Source organism: Lissotriton helveticus, chromosome 1_1 (genome assembly GCF_964261635.1).
Source record: "Lissotriton helveticus chromosome 1_1, aLisHel1.1, whole genome shotgun sequence".
NCBI classification, from domain to species: domain Eukaryota; kingdom Metazoa; phylum Chordata; class Amphibia; order Caudata; family Salamandridae; genus Lissotriton; species Lissotriton helveticus.
The window spans coordinates 1155050924-1155065125 of NC_136057.1; the positions used below are offsets into that span (position 1 = coordinate 1155050924).

The following is a 14202-nucleotide window of genomic DNA, read 5'->3' on the forward strand; positions in this document are numbered from 1 at the left end:
AGCTCCAGCATGGTGGCCATCTTTGAACATGCATGTAAAACTAAAGCAGCAAAACATAGCAGGAGAGCCAACTATGGTGTGCAAGAATTCAAAGTTTATCTGTGAAGTTATTATTTAAAGGTTCTTTTGATGGAGTGACTCTGGCTATCACTTGTGGAGATCAATGTTCTGTTCGTACGGGAAAAACAGCACAACCTACCGACAGTAGCGCTTTAGTCTTTCAGTGATCGGTGTCGCCTGCTTTTCTTTCACATGCAGCTGTTCTTGCAGTGTTTCCAGGTTATATACAGGTCGTCTCACACAGTACGGGTGTGTTTGATCAGCACAATCCTGATGTTCTTCATGGTGCTCCATAGCACATTTCTGGTATTTGAGGATCTAGCCTTGTGCATTTAAGAAGCTCCTAGAATGAGAAAGTCACGTATGATTTAGTTTCTCTTTCACTTTTTTTAAAACAATTTTATATTATTGATTTTAAATACAAACACAGTAGTAGGCAGGCATCACAAGGGTAACAATGTTCATTTAAAGTCAAAATGTGAAAAAGAAGCAATGATATCACCGTAAGCAAACAGTCACGTCACATTTGATTGAAAAATGTACACAACCCGGCCAATGCAGACATGCATAATCACGTTGGGACAGCCTCATTAGAATACTCTTCAGTGGAAAACATTACAAAAACCTGAGAGGAGCTTACCAGTTCTAACAATGCTGCTAGGTTTTCCCCAAGCATCTGCGATTTTGTTTAACAAGTAACAAGTGGGATTAAGGTTCTCTCAAATTTGTAAAGTCAATCATGAATGGTAGCTGTGAGCTTCTCCACCGCGTAAATAGTCCAAACCTTTCTCCACTACAGATCGCTAGTAGGAATAACAGGTGATTTTCACACTAAGGCTAATGCAAATCTAGCCGCAAGTAAGACATAAGTAATACATTTTCCAGAATGAGTAGGTAAGGGGTTGTTGAAAATGACAATCTTTTGATTGGTATTACCCCCTCAGACCCCCCCACCAGATTTTGCTGTTTATAGCTGAACTTGTTTTTGTTGGCATTAGGACTATGGGTACTTTACTCCTGCCAATCAGTGGAAAAGTGTGTGAACCCGTGAGAAATTATGTAGTCAGTTGAGGAGGGTGGTGAGCCCTTCTCAATTAACAGCCACAGTCCTTGTCAGGGTGGACCACACACGTCATTAAATTGACCTGGCTTAACCCTCTGGTAACTTGGCACCAAAGCAGTCAGGCATAACTTATTGGCAATGTGTAAAGTACTTATGCAACACTCAAACAAAAATGAAAACACATTCAATGAAAAATCCCACACCAATTTTGAAAAATAGAGTAAAATTTCATAAATTGCTCAACACCAAAATGACAAATCTCCATTCAGTAGAACCAGAGTTATGGATTTAAAAACTTTTTAGTAAAATATGGTGACTAAAAGATTAAAGCACCAACTGCAGACATGTAGTCTTGCATTACTGAGGCAAAGTCAAGTGTTATGGCCGACCACGATAGAGCGCGGCTCGGATACACAAGGTGGATTGAGCCTGGTCTCCACTTACCTTTGGACTTAAAAGAAATGTTGAAGAACATTTTCTTGAGAATGTAAAGTTTAGTAGGGGGCAAGGCAGCTAGTGGTGTCCAAGGAGGAGGCGTTGTCACCCGGGAGCTTACAGTGCAGGTTTCTACATACAGGTTTAGTCTCTTTTCTGGAAGTTGAAAATCCCTGGAGGGTCGAGGCTCCAGGCTTAAGCAGACTAGGGGTCCACGAGGCTGGACACCCTTCTGCAGAGGAGTCGCAAACCAGGATATGCTGCTTCGGAGAAGACCATAGCGAGAGCTGCCGCAAAGTCAGTCTGACCGGCAATGCACCTTGGGTGGAATAGCGAGCAAGGATGTCCCAGTCTCCTCTCGGTTCTTAGAGTACTATTTTGCTGAAAAAATGTAAGTCTTGGGTTTGAGCTATCCGGGCACCTTTAGCACCACTGGGTCCAGGACTAGAAGGGCACCATTTGTAGGGTCAGACCTTACCCAGGCTGGGTCCAGGTGTGGGTTCAAGATGGTTGGATCCTTTTCTGCCCCTGAAGCTAGCCAACTAGCCCTTGGAGTCACTCTGGTGGTCTTGGATTCAAGAGAAAGGCAGGGCAGGCGTCGAAGAGAACATGATAGGCTGCAGCCAGCTAAGGCAGTCCTCTTGGTGCAGCAGGACAGGCTGCAGGCACCAAATGGCTGGTACAATAAAATGCCAACTTTCTAAAAGCGCCATTTTCAGAACAGTGACTTAAAATCTAACTTTGCCATTAAAGAGAATTTGATATCACAATTCCTTGGGCACCAAACATAAAACAGTGTTTGCTTCAAAATAAAAGTTATCACTTATTAAATGTAATAAGTAAACCAATGTTATCCTACAGGAGAGTAGGACTCACATCAGTAAAAATTAATTTGAGAGTTTTTCACTACCAGGACATGTAAAACTTGCAAGTACATGTCTAACTTTTTAAATACATTCCCCCCTCCCTATTGACTGGTTGGGGCCTACTTTAGGGGTGATTTATCTGTACTAAAAACAGTCTCAGGACTGGAAACAGGTCTTTTCTGCAAGGCCAGATCAGCAGTTTAAAAATGCACACAGGCAGCAATGGCTGTTTTAGGGGCTTCTTATGTGGGTGGCACAATAGGTGCTTCAGGCCCACTAGTAGCACTTAATATACCGGCCCTGGGTAAATGGTGGGACACTTCACTTGGGACTTAAATATGACAATCAGGGGTGTGTCATTTTTGACCATGTTTTTAGGAGTGAGCCCAATCACTTTAGTACTGGTTAGCAGTGGTAAGGTTCACAGCCAACAAAAAATAAATTCAGCAAAATACAAGGGGAGAAGGCAAAAAGTTTAGGGGAAGATTGTTTATTAATTATGGCCTCATTGCCCATGTTATGTATCCATTTTAATCTTTACGCCACTGAAGCAAGAGGGTCCCAACTAAGCATAAACGTATATGGGGCAAATGGCTGGGACCTCTGGTTTGACTGTTCACCCTTCGGGTGGAGGCGTATTCCATACGAGCAGATTGGGGCAATCTCTTGTAACTGTATTGAAGTATTTATCATGTCTGAATGGTACTACGTCTATGTTGTTGCTGCTGTTTCTTCCTAAAAATGGCAATGAAATGGGTTTTGACCCACTTTTGCTCTTTTTTGCACTTTGCCACATGTCCCACATGCACCGTTCACTTTCAGCCAAGCACTTTGTGTGCACTATTTAATGGATTACACCTGCATATGGTGTTATAATGCTATTATAACAAATGTATTTGATATTCCAAGATTCCAATACAGACAGCATTTTTGCAAAAAATCTGTTGCTGTTGCCCTGTTTCTGTTATTTTCTAATTGATTTTGCACTTTACTAAATCGTCTGGAAGTACTACCTGTTGAGGCATTGTCGTTTGATATCATATTCACCCAGGTCTCATCTGGGTTTACTGTTTTTCTCCTGTAGTTTTTTCTGTCCTGATAACAATGGCATAGAAGTATGGAAGGATGCCTTGTACAAATGACAAAAAAGCGAGTTGTTGTGGGGAAGATTGTCCTAGCACTAATGGTAGAAGATTGAGGAAGGGTGCTCTTGTGCAAACAGCAAAAAAGTGTGAAAAAGTAGTAGTGAGAACGATTGCCCTGTAAGTAACGCCAGGGGGGTTGGACAGATGGTCTAGGACTGATTTAGAGTAGCAGGGCAGATTGCCATGGGACTCAAGGCAGAATAGTGGAGCACTAATGAAGAGGAGCAGGGCAGTTTGACAGGGCAGAAATGGCAGAAGACGGCAAAATACTTTTCTTGGTACTCTTGCAAAGTAGTGAAGACTTCCGGGGTCTAATGGCAGGGGGCCGAGGAAGGCTGCCCTGGCACCTATGAAGAGGATCAGGGAAGGCCGCTGTTACACTAACAGCTGCCCTGTATGTCATGGCAGAGGAGCAGGGAAAGGAGAAGCCCAGAGAAGGGAAGCTGTCTAGGCACTAACGGCAAAAAAGCATGGATGGTGGGGTTAGTTCGAATGCGCGTGGAAATGAAGAGGGAAGCCATGAGAATAATGCCAGACTAGTATGAAAGGTTGCTCTCGTACGAACAGCAGAGGAACGCAAAGGCTGTGCTTGCACTAATGGCGGGGAAGGCTGCTCTGACACTCAGACAGAGAAGCGGGGCGGGGACCAGGGCCGGCTTTAGCGCTGGTGGCGCCCTGTGCGACAACGTTTGTTGGCGCAACGCCCCCATGACCACCTCTGCCACGGATTCCCTCACTAGCACCCTTTAACAGTGCCCCTCAAGTCTCCATAACCACTGTCTCTCATATTCATTTAGTTTTATAGCACCACTCATACCAGTGTAAGTTGTCAGAGCACTTTACACCACACACACATTGCACGGAGACAATCATATGTGTGTAAATCAGTGTATAGGAAATGTTACATAAGACAGTACTACAGCTGTAGTGTAGGAGTCACATGTCATCGATACTGGTAGGCAATATAGTTAAAGTTCTTATTCAGGAAAGGCACAAATTCAGAATTTAAAACGTAACATTGTTAGGGGTTCTCTTTCATAATAAGAAATGTTCTCTACCCAAATGAACCTTTTTCACAAAATTAGGATAATGAAAGACTGGGCAAAAAAACATATAGTTCTAACATATACCTTGCAGTTTGCAGCAGCTTTAGGGTGACAGTTAATAGCTCAATGTTCTATATTAGGATTTTGACTTATAAACGACAAATACCAAAAGAAGCTTTCTTACAGAAGCAGTTACCCATTGACCTATTTAAATTTTATGCACTTCGTTATCCGCATGGTACACGTCCTTAGCAGCAGACATTTTAACCCTCTGCGCTACCTTAGGATGAGTCAAAACTTCCACTCGACAAACCTCCGGTCTTTCCAGGCATACGATTAAATCGCCAGACTTCTCTTGATATTTTAATTGATGTTTGAAAGTTGCTGGTGGCCAGCAAAGAGGCAGCAGGTGCTTTTAAAATGGTAATACATATGATCTAAAATGACGCCCCCACTCCAAGTCAACGCCCGGTGCGGTCACACTGATCGCACCGACCTAGAGCCAGCCCTACCGGGACCCCTTAAAAACAAAATGGACTGGAACAGGGCTGTCTTAACAGCATTATAGGCCCGGGCAAAGCAGCACACAGGGGCCTGCCTACACAACCACTCACAGGCCCACTGAGTACAGGTGCTCTGCTGCTATCGCTACTCAGGACCGTGGCTTCTCAATGAACAAAGGAGAGCACTTAGAAGTGCGCATGATTGCGTCAAAGAGCTCTGTGTGCCAAGCAACCAACGTGAAGAAAAGAACGACTGATTAAAGGTTACAAGCATTAGTAAAGTTTATGTCAACATACTGCTCTGTAAAGACCAGGATGGCAGAGATTATCTCAAATCAGTTAATGCTTGGCTGGCGTTTACTCATCTGACAGGTTCTTGTCATGTTCCATTTAATAGTAACCAAAGCGCTAACACATTACTAAAATCATTTTACACTTTAAAATGAATACTGAAGCTTATGTACTCCTACTACACACGTTTTAACCCATAGTAGGAAATGGAAACATTTGTCCCATTACACATGGCGTTTTGCTTTTAAATTTGCTCAAGCACTTAGTCTGTGAAGCTGTTACTAGGCCTTAAACACGGCCCCTCTTCATGCACATCTTGATTGGAAGGCCTATGCTATGGTGCAACCTTTAGAGACATGTGAAAGGTCTAACAGCCTGATTCATCAAGCCTAATTGCGCTCGCAAAGGGCCAGATTCTGAGAATCTGGCCCTTTGCGAGTGCAATTTTTGCATTTGGGATTCATCATCCCAAATGCAAAATTCGCTATTAAAGAATTCGCATATTTGCGAGGAATTGCATTTAAGGAATCTCTATTTGAGATTCCTTAAATGCAATTCATGAACCATTTTAAAATACCAAAATCGCTATTCTGGGCCGCTATTTACCGCGAGGTCAAACCTCGTGGTAAATAGCAAAAACTTAGAAAAATGAATTTAAATGCATTTTTCTAAGTTGCCTGTTACACACACACATGTCCTTTGGACATGTGTGTGCTTAACACCAATGTAGATTACATTTCAGGGGTGCTACAGGGTGTCCTTTGGACACCCCTGGCACCCTTGAAATCGCTATCTTATTTGCGATTAGCAAATTGCTAATCGCAAATAAGGAATAACTCCCCATTCATTCCTATGAGCCTTTAGGCCCATAGGAATGAATGGGGAGTTATTCCTTATTTGCAATTAGCAATTTGCTAATCGCAAATAAGGAATGTGTAGGAATCGCATTTCTTTATGCAATTTCTACATGAATCCCGTTTTGCAAGTCCTTAATAGCGATTCCTTATGAATCGCTATTAGGGGCTCGCAAAACGGGAGAATGATGAATCAGGCTGTAAGTAACTTTTTCTTTTTCCTAATTACAGATACAGGAGGGCAGATTTACAAGCCCCTTGCAACACTTTTGCGCCGCCCTTGCAACACCTTTGCCCTGCAGTTGCGTCACTTTTGTGATGCAGAGGCTGCGTAAGCAATGCGCCACGTTGCCACACATTTACAACGTGACGCATCTAGGGAGATGCGTCAGGCTGTAAAGTCCTGTGCCACATTATACCTGCTTCAGGTATAATGTATGAAGGGTAGGCATTCCGACGCAAGAAAGCCTTGTAAAAGTGACGCAGTGAAATCTACAAGATTTCACTGCCCCACTTCTACGAGGCCATTGCGTCAAACCCTTTACACCTGCTTGAAGCAGGCTTTAGGAGTGACACAGAACAATAGATAAAGACCTTCCTGAGCATTGCTGGAGTAGTGTTGTGCTTGCGACACGGCTCTAGCAATGCGTGACCTTTGTGCCAACAGATGCGTGACGCATCTGTCAATCCATGCGCCATGATGCGCCGCATTGTAAATACAATGCATCCATGGTGGCACAAGGTTTTTTTTTGCATGGCGCAAGGAAACTGACGCATCTCTGCTACAACGTAGAGATGCGTCAGTTTCTTGTAAATCTGCCCCAGGTTTTTTATAATTTTATGCATAATAACATGAACACGACAGAAGAAAATTAACGTGTAATGAAAATGCAAACATTATGCCGGGTGAATCGTGTTTATGCTAGCATTAGTCATTAGACTCAAATTCAAAATGGCAACTCTGCATGCAGACATCTTTCAACAATAATTTTGTAAACACTGTTCTGCGATGTAATGTCACTCTCCCAGGCATAACATGATGACTCGTTCTTTAGAGCTCTGCAACACAATGTATCACTGAAGTAAATTGTTAAAAGGCCTCATCTACTGGGACTATAGGGTGACGCCGTGGAAAATTGTCCTTCAATATAAAGTAATGTAGTTTGTATTAGCTATTGAGGTGCCTGAAGAGCACCACAGATGGGAACTGCATTATTTGAATTTGTTGGACAGTGTTGCCAAATGTGATATCAGAAACATTTTATTATTCTCTTACCTAATTGGTCCAAATCACAGGACCCCATTAGCCCTGGCATCCTTGGTGTGGTTTTCCCCCTAACTTTTTGCCTTCAACCTTTCGGTTTTGCTGACTTATTGTCTTGACTCTACTGGGTGCTCCCTTAGGCCTGGACAAGGCAGTACCTCTGATGAGCACTAACTAGATCGAAACACATGGGTCAGGGATTGCTTTTATTCATTTCAGGTTGGCTAGAATGTTATTTTACAGATACAAAGCTGTAATACTGTGCCTGGGCTGGTAAAAGGCTTTTGTCGTTTTTCATCTCCGGGTGGATGGCACGGTGCTAATCCTATGCTTAAAATTTGGCTGTAAAAATGGCAACGGTTTAGAGTGCCGAATGAATTATGAAAAACAGTCAGCAAGGACCTCAAGGTAGTTCCAAGTTAAGAGGAAGAGCAGTCTTTTGCAATTTTTACAGCCAAATCTTAAGCATAGGATTAGCACCGTGCCATCCACCCGGAGATGAAAAACGACATGGTGTAATGTACTAGGCTCAAAATGCAACACTGCACAAAAATGTTTGCGAGAGCAAAGACATTTTGGGTTCTCTGGAAGACGGCACACAATGAAGTAGAGAATAGACACAGAGTTACAGACCGGGAACTGCTCTCTTTTTTTAGGTCTCGCCTAGCGAATGTAGCGCATGCGCTGCTTAGCCTTGGCGAGACTATTGTTGTCGGTTTGGTGCGCGAAGGGCGACAAACCATGTGCGTGCAAGGACAGGCGATGTGCACGCGTATGGCGTCTCCTCTCTGCCTCACACGCTCCCACCATGCACTCACACGCTCCCACCACGTGCTTGTTTTCAAAGGCTTTCAACCAGGTAGAGGACCTAGATTGTTGACCATAGCTTTTCTCCCGCCTTTAATGCAATACTCGCATTATATTTCGTATCACTTTATTTCTGTTACTTCCTTGATCGTTTTTGTTACAAACGCACATAACAAAATACATTTGAACTCTTGAAATTACCATTTTACTATACCATGCTCAAACAAAATAATAATTCAGCTGAAAACGTCATATTTTGTTTTCCATTCTACAACTGGAACAAATGAATCATCCTGGTCGGCCATATCCTAATACCAGAGCGCCCTATAGTGTTCTTTAACTGAAGTATCCAACAAAGAGTTTAGGTGTAATAAGAAGCAGTGCCACTTTTTAGGCATGTGTTAAATTGTTGAAACAAGTGCTTTTGAGCAGGCAATGAGTATAGAAGGCGCTATAAGAGTTCATTATACAGTTTGCTGTTGCTTACATGTTGGAGCGCATAGGATCAAGGGCTCTGTCCTGGGCATGTAAAAGGTTCGGAACTGATGGTATATACCAGCGAAGCCTTGAAATAAGCCAGGCCAGTCAGTGTTGAAACAGCTTTAAGTATCTGTGCTATTGTTTGTCAATATTATTGAAGGAGCTGATACAGCCTCATTATTTGATCTGATTGTGATGTTAGAATGCTTTTTAATCACGCTAAAACTGTATAAATAAATATTTTTAAGATGCAACATAAAATATATTTATAATAAAACGGTAATGCTGTGTTTAAAAACAAGAGGAAACCCACCGTCCAGGAGAGTTATTGGCAAATATTAAGGTTTTTCAGCACATCGTCTTAAGTATGCAACATCCCGTGAAGTCACAATACGCAACTCCATGATACTGGACAGTGGACACTTTCACCAAAACTTTTGATATACGTTTCTTCTTGCTTCTCACTTGGCGCTTCTACCTGGTACTTTTCACTCAGGGGTGTATCGAGAGGAACAGGCGATATATAGGGTTTGCCCTTTCACCTCCTCCTCTTTCTTTAGTCCTTTCCCTTGTGGCTGTACCGCCTCTCTCCCACCTACAAATCTCTGCTTCCCACCGCTATACGCACGAGCCCTATTGGTTGTAACTGATCTCTTGCATTTTAAGTCAAATAATTAAACTCTGTCACAGTTGCACTTGTATTTCGTGTGATAAAGACCACAATTTCGCTTTAAACATGGAAGTACCCTGTCTTCCAGTTCCTAAATTGCGGATGGTCTGGATGTCCGTACCAGAGTGTGGTTGTGCCTGCTCAGTTTACCTGTGCGTGCATGCATGTGCATTGTTCGTTGCTTCTACACCAGCAGATGGTATTAATTTTGTGCATTACCCTGAACTCATTGATTGCTATTAAAGGATATACCCTTTGCATGTTGAGCCTATTAAATGTAGAGGCTTTTAATAAGTCAGATATGCTATTATCTGTCATGAAAAATCAAAACAGACGCTCGCTCGCCACAGTGCAGTATGCCACACCGCTTTCAAATGTCACCAAACACCACTGCGCTCAGCAGCTCTGAGCAAAATATTGTAGGTTTCTTTCCCAATACTATCACTTTAATGTGGATGTAAACTGCACTAGGGAATGCTGTAATCAGGGCCACTGGAATTATGTGGCATGGTTGGACCATTTTATGTGACAGTGGAGACAAAATTATGTGGCATGTAATGGCATAATATGTGGTGTTATACGGCACATATTGTAATAGTATTGCTTCTTTATTGGATTGTCTGGCAAATGTTCCAAATCTATACTTATGCAGAAAACACTGCGGCCGCAGAGCTGCATAATTCCGGTGGGCCTGCCTATTATTCTGCATGGATCTGAGAGTGCTTCTTCATACTCTAATGAATCTTTTCTGTGTATAGTCCATTACATTTGTGATGGCCTATTCTATACATTTTGGGAACTTGGATTACAAGACAGGCTTTTGCCTTTTTCTGATCACGAGTTCCCCTGAAGATTCTCTGTTATGGCACAATTTATAAGGAGGGCATAGAATTATCTGTGACATGGGATCAAGTCAGACCATAATCAGGCTAGACTGTGAATCTGCAATGACCACATGACAAAACAAGCATTTGCAATGCAATAGGTCCTGCATTTGGGAGTTCATTGGCACTGTAAATGACAATGCCTTTGTTGGACTTGGCCTTTTCCCCCCAAATTTTTCGCTTTTGACCCCCTTATCTAGACTGTCTCCCCCATGGGATTAAACCTGTATAGGCCATGAGTGGTGTGAGACCCCTGGTGAAAAATGTAATTACATGAAATAATGTGAGCACTTGTAAAATCCCCCATTTTAAAACTGCACCTGATTGAAATGTATTGTATTTAAAATGGATGCCATGGCCCTGGGTTTTGCCACTGGACTGCCATAGGTCAGCGGTCTAGATAATATTACCCAGCTACCCCTAGTTTTGGAGGGAAAGCCTGGCACCCAGGATGCTCACCCCCTCCCCTAGAACCAGTTTAGGCTAGATGTGCCAACATTCTAGAAGGTCCTGGCACTGCCTGGGAGGAGGGTATAAATAGGGAAAAGTGTCACCAGAGAGTCAGTCAGCGCTGGGACAAGAAAGAGAGGGGACCTGCCGCGAGGAGCTACCGCCACATGGGCCTGTGAGCTGGGCCCTGCACCCCTAAAACCCCCTAGTCTACTGTCCCCTGGGCCCCTGACAAAGGAGGGTCCCTATCCAGGTCACTGACGCTGTTTGATCCAGGAAACACGCCAGCGCTGCGTGGGAGAAGCGCCCAGGAGGTGAGGAGTGGGACTGTCTACCCCCTCTTGTGAAGCTGTGACCCTGTGGAAGTGCTGGGTCGTGAGGTGCTGCCTGTCAAGCGCTATTCTGGGGAGGTTGATGCCCCCAAGGAAGTTGTGGCCCCCTGTGGAAGCTCTGACGCTGTGAGGGACTGCCTGCATAGCGCTGTGTGGAGAAGCGCTGGGGCTGGTGTGGCCCCCGGAGTGCTGTTGGCCCTGGAAGCTGTGGGGGCCGAAGGAGGAGCCGTGCTCCGTGAAAAGCACCCTCTTTCTGAGGAGAATAGCGCCGCGTGTTGACGCGCCTATGCGGGAGTAATCAATTAATAAAAGGGAGCCTACCCCTTGTTACTGCTGAAATCACCGCCGCAGCCTGGGGAGTGCTAGCGCCGCTTCGCGCTAGCCGGTGAGGAGACCCCCGCTGTGGGAATCGCGCCGGAGGCCCCTGGGAGTGAGGAGAGGGCCGCCAAAGTGAAGAAGGGGCCGCGCCAGGCTCGAGAAGCCAGCCTCGACCTGCCCACGTGACGGGGGCGCCCGGCCGCGTCATTGGTCACGCCCCGGCCCTTGCCGCGCAGCCATTGGCCCTCGCGGCCGCACCCCTGAAGGGCCGCGCACGGATTGGCTGCCCCGCCGGGCAGCAGGAAGAGGCCCGGAAAGCCAGCGAAAGCCGTCGCAAAGCCCCGGGTTCCCGTGAGGAAGAGGGAACCCGGGTGAAGCTACCGAGGTCGCCGCTGGAGAGCCGGTGAGGAGGGGCCTCGAGGTACTGAGGCCCGAGAGAGCTGCCCGAAATCCGCAGGGCTCCCGTTGGGAGACGAGCCCTGCAGCCAATCTTGGAGCCCCGGGTGAAGCAGGAGAAGCACCGGTCAGTGCCCGCAGAGGCCCCTGTGAGTGAGGAGGGGGGGCACTTAGGCACGCTGTCGTTGCCTACCCCTCCGCGACGACCAGCCCTGCTGACTGGTGGAGCCCGGGCCCCTGGGAGCGGGACCCGGGTGACGCGGAGGAGAGGTGAGCCCGGCAACACCAGCGCAAGTGAGGAAGGACAGCAGGGAGGTCCTGGGAAAAACATTGGACGGCTGAGAGCCCACCGGTGACGGCAAGAGAGGCCCTAGACTGCCGGTGAGTGGGGGCCCTGACGGGACTTGGTGGGCCTGCACCGGGGCACATTGCCGGTGCCCGGGCCCGGGGGCGAGGACACTGTTGAGAGCTGTTGAATCCCTGCACCGGGGGGGGAACAGGATTATTTCTTGTCAGAGTCCCAGAGGAGGGTTCGACTGCGCCTGTGCCCCTGCTGTGTTGTAACGTTTGGGGGCATTCGGGATCTCGAGGTGCCCAGAGAGGTTGCCAGGCCGCCCTGAGGACTGGGTTATCTCATCAGGTACCCCGTCTGGCAGAGGGTACCTGCAGCTTGGGGTCCAAAGGTGGAGAGCCTCATCCCCTGTCGCGGAGATAGACCCCCGAGCTTGGTCATTGGGCCCACCTGAGCAAGTGGGCCTAAGGGCACGCCCCCCCATAGAGGTTGGCTTGAGTGGGCCGGGAGGGAACAGATGCTGAGGGAACCTTCATTAAACGGTGCACCAGTGTGGAGGATTAGGCTCATGCTCATGGGTTAATGCCTAACATCGCTCTATAATGTGTGGGCTTAATGTTCATGCAGAGGATTGGCTGTTGTGTACACCCTGCTGTTTATGTTTATAGTGATGCCACCGTTCTGCCTGATGTTCCCTGAAATGTTTAGGCCTGACATCTAATCTATATGTCTATACTCCGAGGAGGGTTTGCCCTAGGTTGAGGTTCATAGGCCTAAAGTCAGGCCCATGTTAAATGCATAAATGCCTTGTTGGCCTGACGAGTTATTCTAGGCCCCTGTTCAGGGCCCTTGTTAATGAGCCAGCCAGGTTGATTCATGACAGGTGCTCCTGTCTAATATTAGATGTGCTGTGATGCTCTGTTTTCCCTTACAGGGGTGGGGATTGGCGTTATAACGCATGAGGTGTGGTGATGCATAATGTTGGATTTTGCAATTTCAGCCAACCCCCTAAGGATGAGAGCCCGAGTTGGCCCCGCCAGATTGGCACCAGGGCTAATGTTCATTTAACTAACCTTTTCCCTTTCAGCATGGACTTTGGACTCAACCCTTTTTGTCCCATGTAAATAATTCCCCATGATGTACTTGGCTCTGGCGCCAGTTGGCGCCTTGTTGTGATTACCAGTGTATTTTTCCTTTTTTTACCTTGCAGGTTGGAGATATCACTAAATTTATTCTTTTTCCAACCAAAGGTGGTGTCGTGACTCTTTTGTAGTGTGATTGGTGTGTTGTCTGTGGGTACTGCGTGAATGCTTCACATGTCCTCGAAGTTTGGCCTGCCCGCTTGATGCCATGCTACCCCCTTGGAGATTTGGGCAACCCCCATTTCCAACAGCCTTGTATTTATGTTTTAAAAACCAACACATAAATAAAGGGGATTGTCATTTACAATGCAAATAGCTCAAACTTTCGCAAATGCGAGGCCTATTGCATTGCACATGCTTGTATTATGTTGAAGCACATTTCTTGAGAAAGTAAATACAGAGCCAGGAAATAGGGAGGCAAAAGAACCACGTGTTGATAAAGTCAGCAAGTCTGGCTTTAATGAGCTAACACATAGATGCAGAAAAAGATAAGTAATCTGGCTTTAATGAGCTAAAACAGGCAAATACAAGTTATGTTTGCATGTGTTGCATGCATAAATGCTGTGTATCATATTTAAGCCACACATAGGCCCTTATTACAAGTGGGCAGATTGCCAAACCTGCTGATATTTATCAGAGGAAGAAATCCCCGTAATACTGAAACATGCTGATTTTGGTTGTTATTCCCCAAAACTGGACACAGTCACTAATTATGGCACGTGATAAATACCTCATACTTCATGGTAAGGTTTTTATCACTATTTATTGCATCCGATAGTGGCCAACTCATAATAAGGGCCACATTGGCTTGGCTTTCTTGAGTGAATATATATAGCAGAAAAAAGATTGTGTGAAAAAAATATGGTAATTGCACATAATTTTCTAATGTTAAATATCTCCTAAA

At 45.5% G+C, this 14202-nt stretch overlaps 1 protein-coding gene across 1 annotated transcript in view; it reads right to left on the bottom strand.

Annotated features, from left to right (window-relative positions):
• Positions 1-14202, bottom strand: part of SLC26A5 (solute carrier family 26 member 5) — a 395647-nt gene that overhangs the window by 265083 nt on the left and 116362 nt on the right. Inside the window, exon 2 of the mRNA XM_078679017.1 lies at positions 200-403. Coding sequence (XP_078535143.1) covers positions 200-354 — 155 coding nt within the window. The 5' untranslated portion in view covers positions 355-403. The remainder of the gene's footprint in view (positions 1-199; positions 404-14202) is intronic.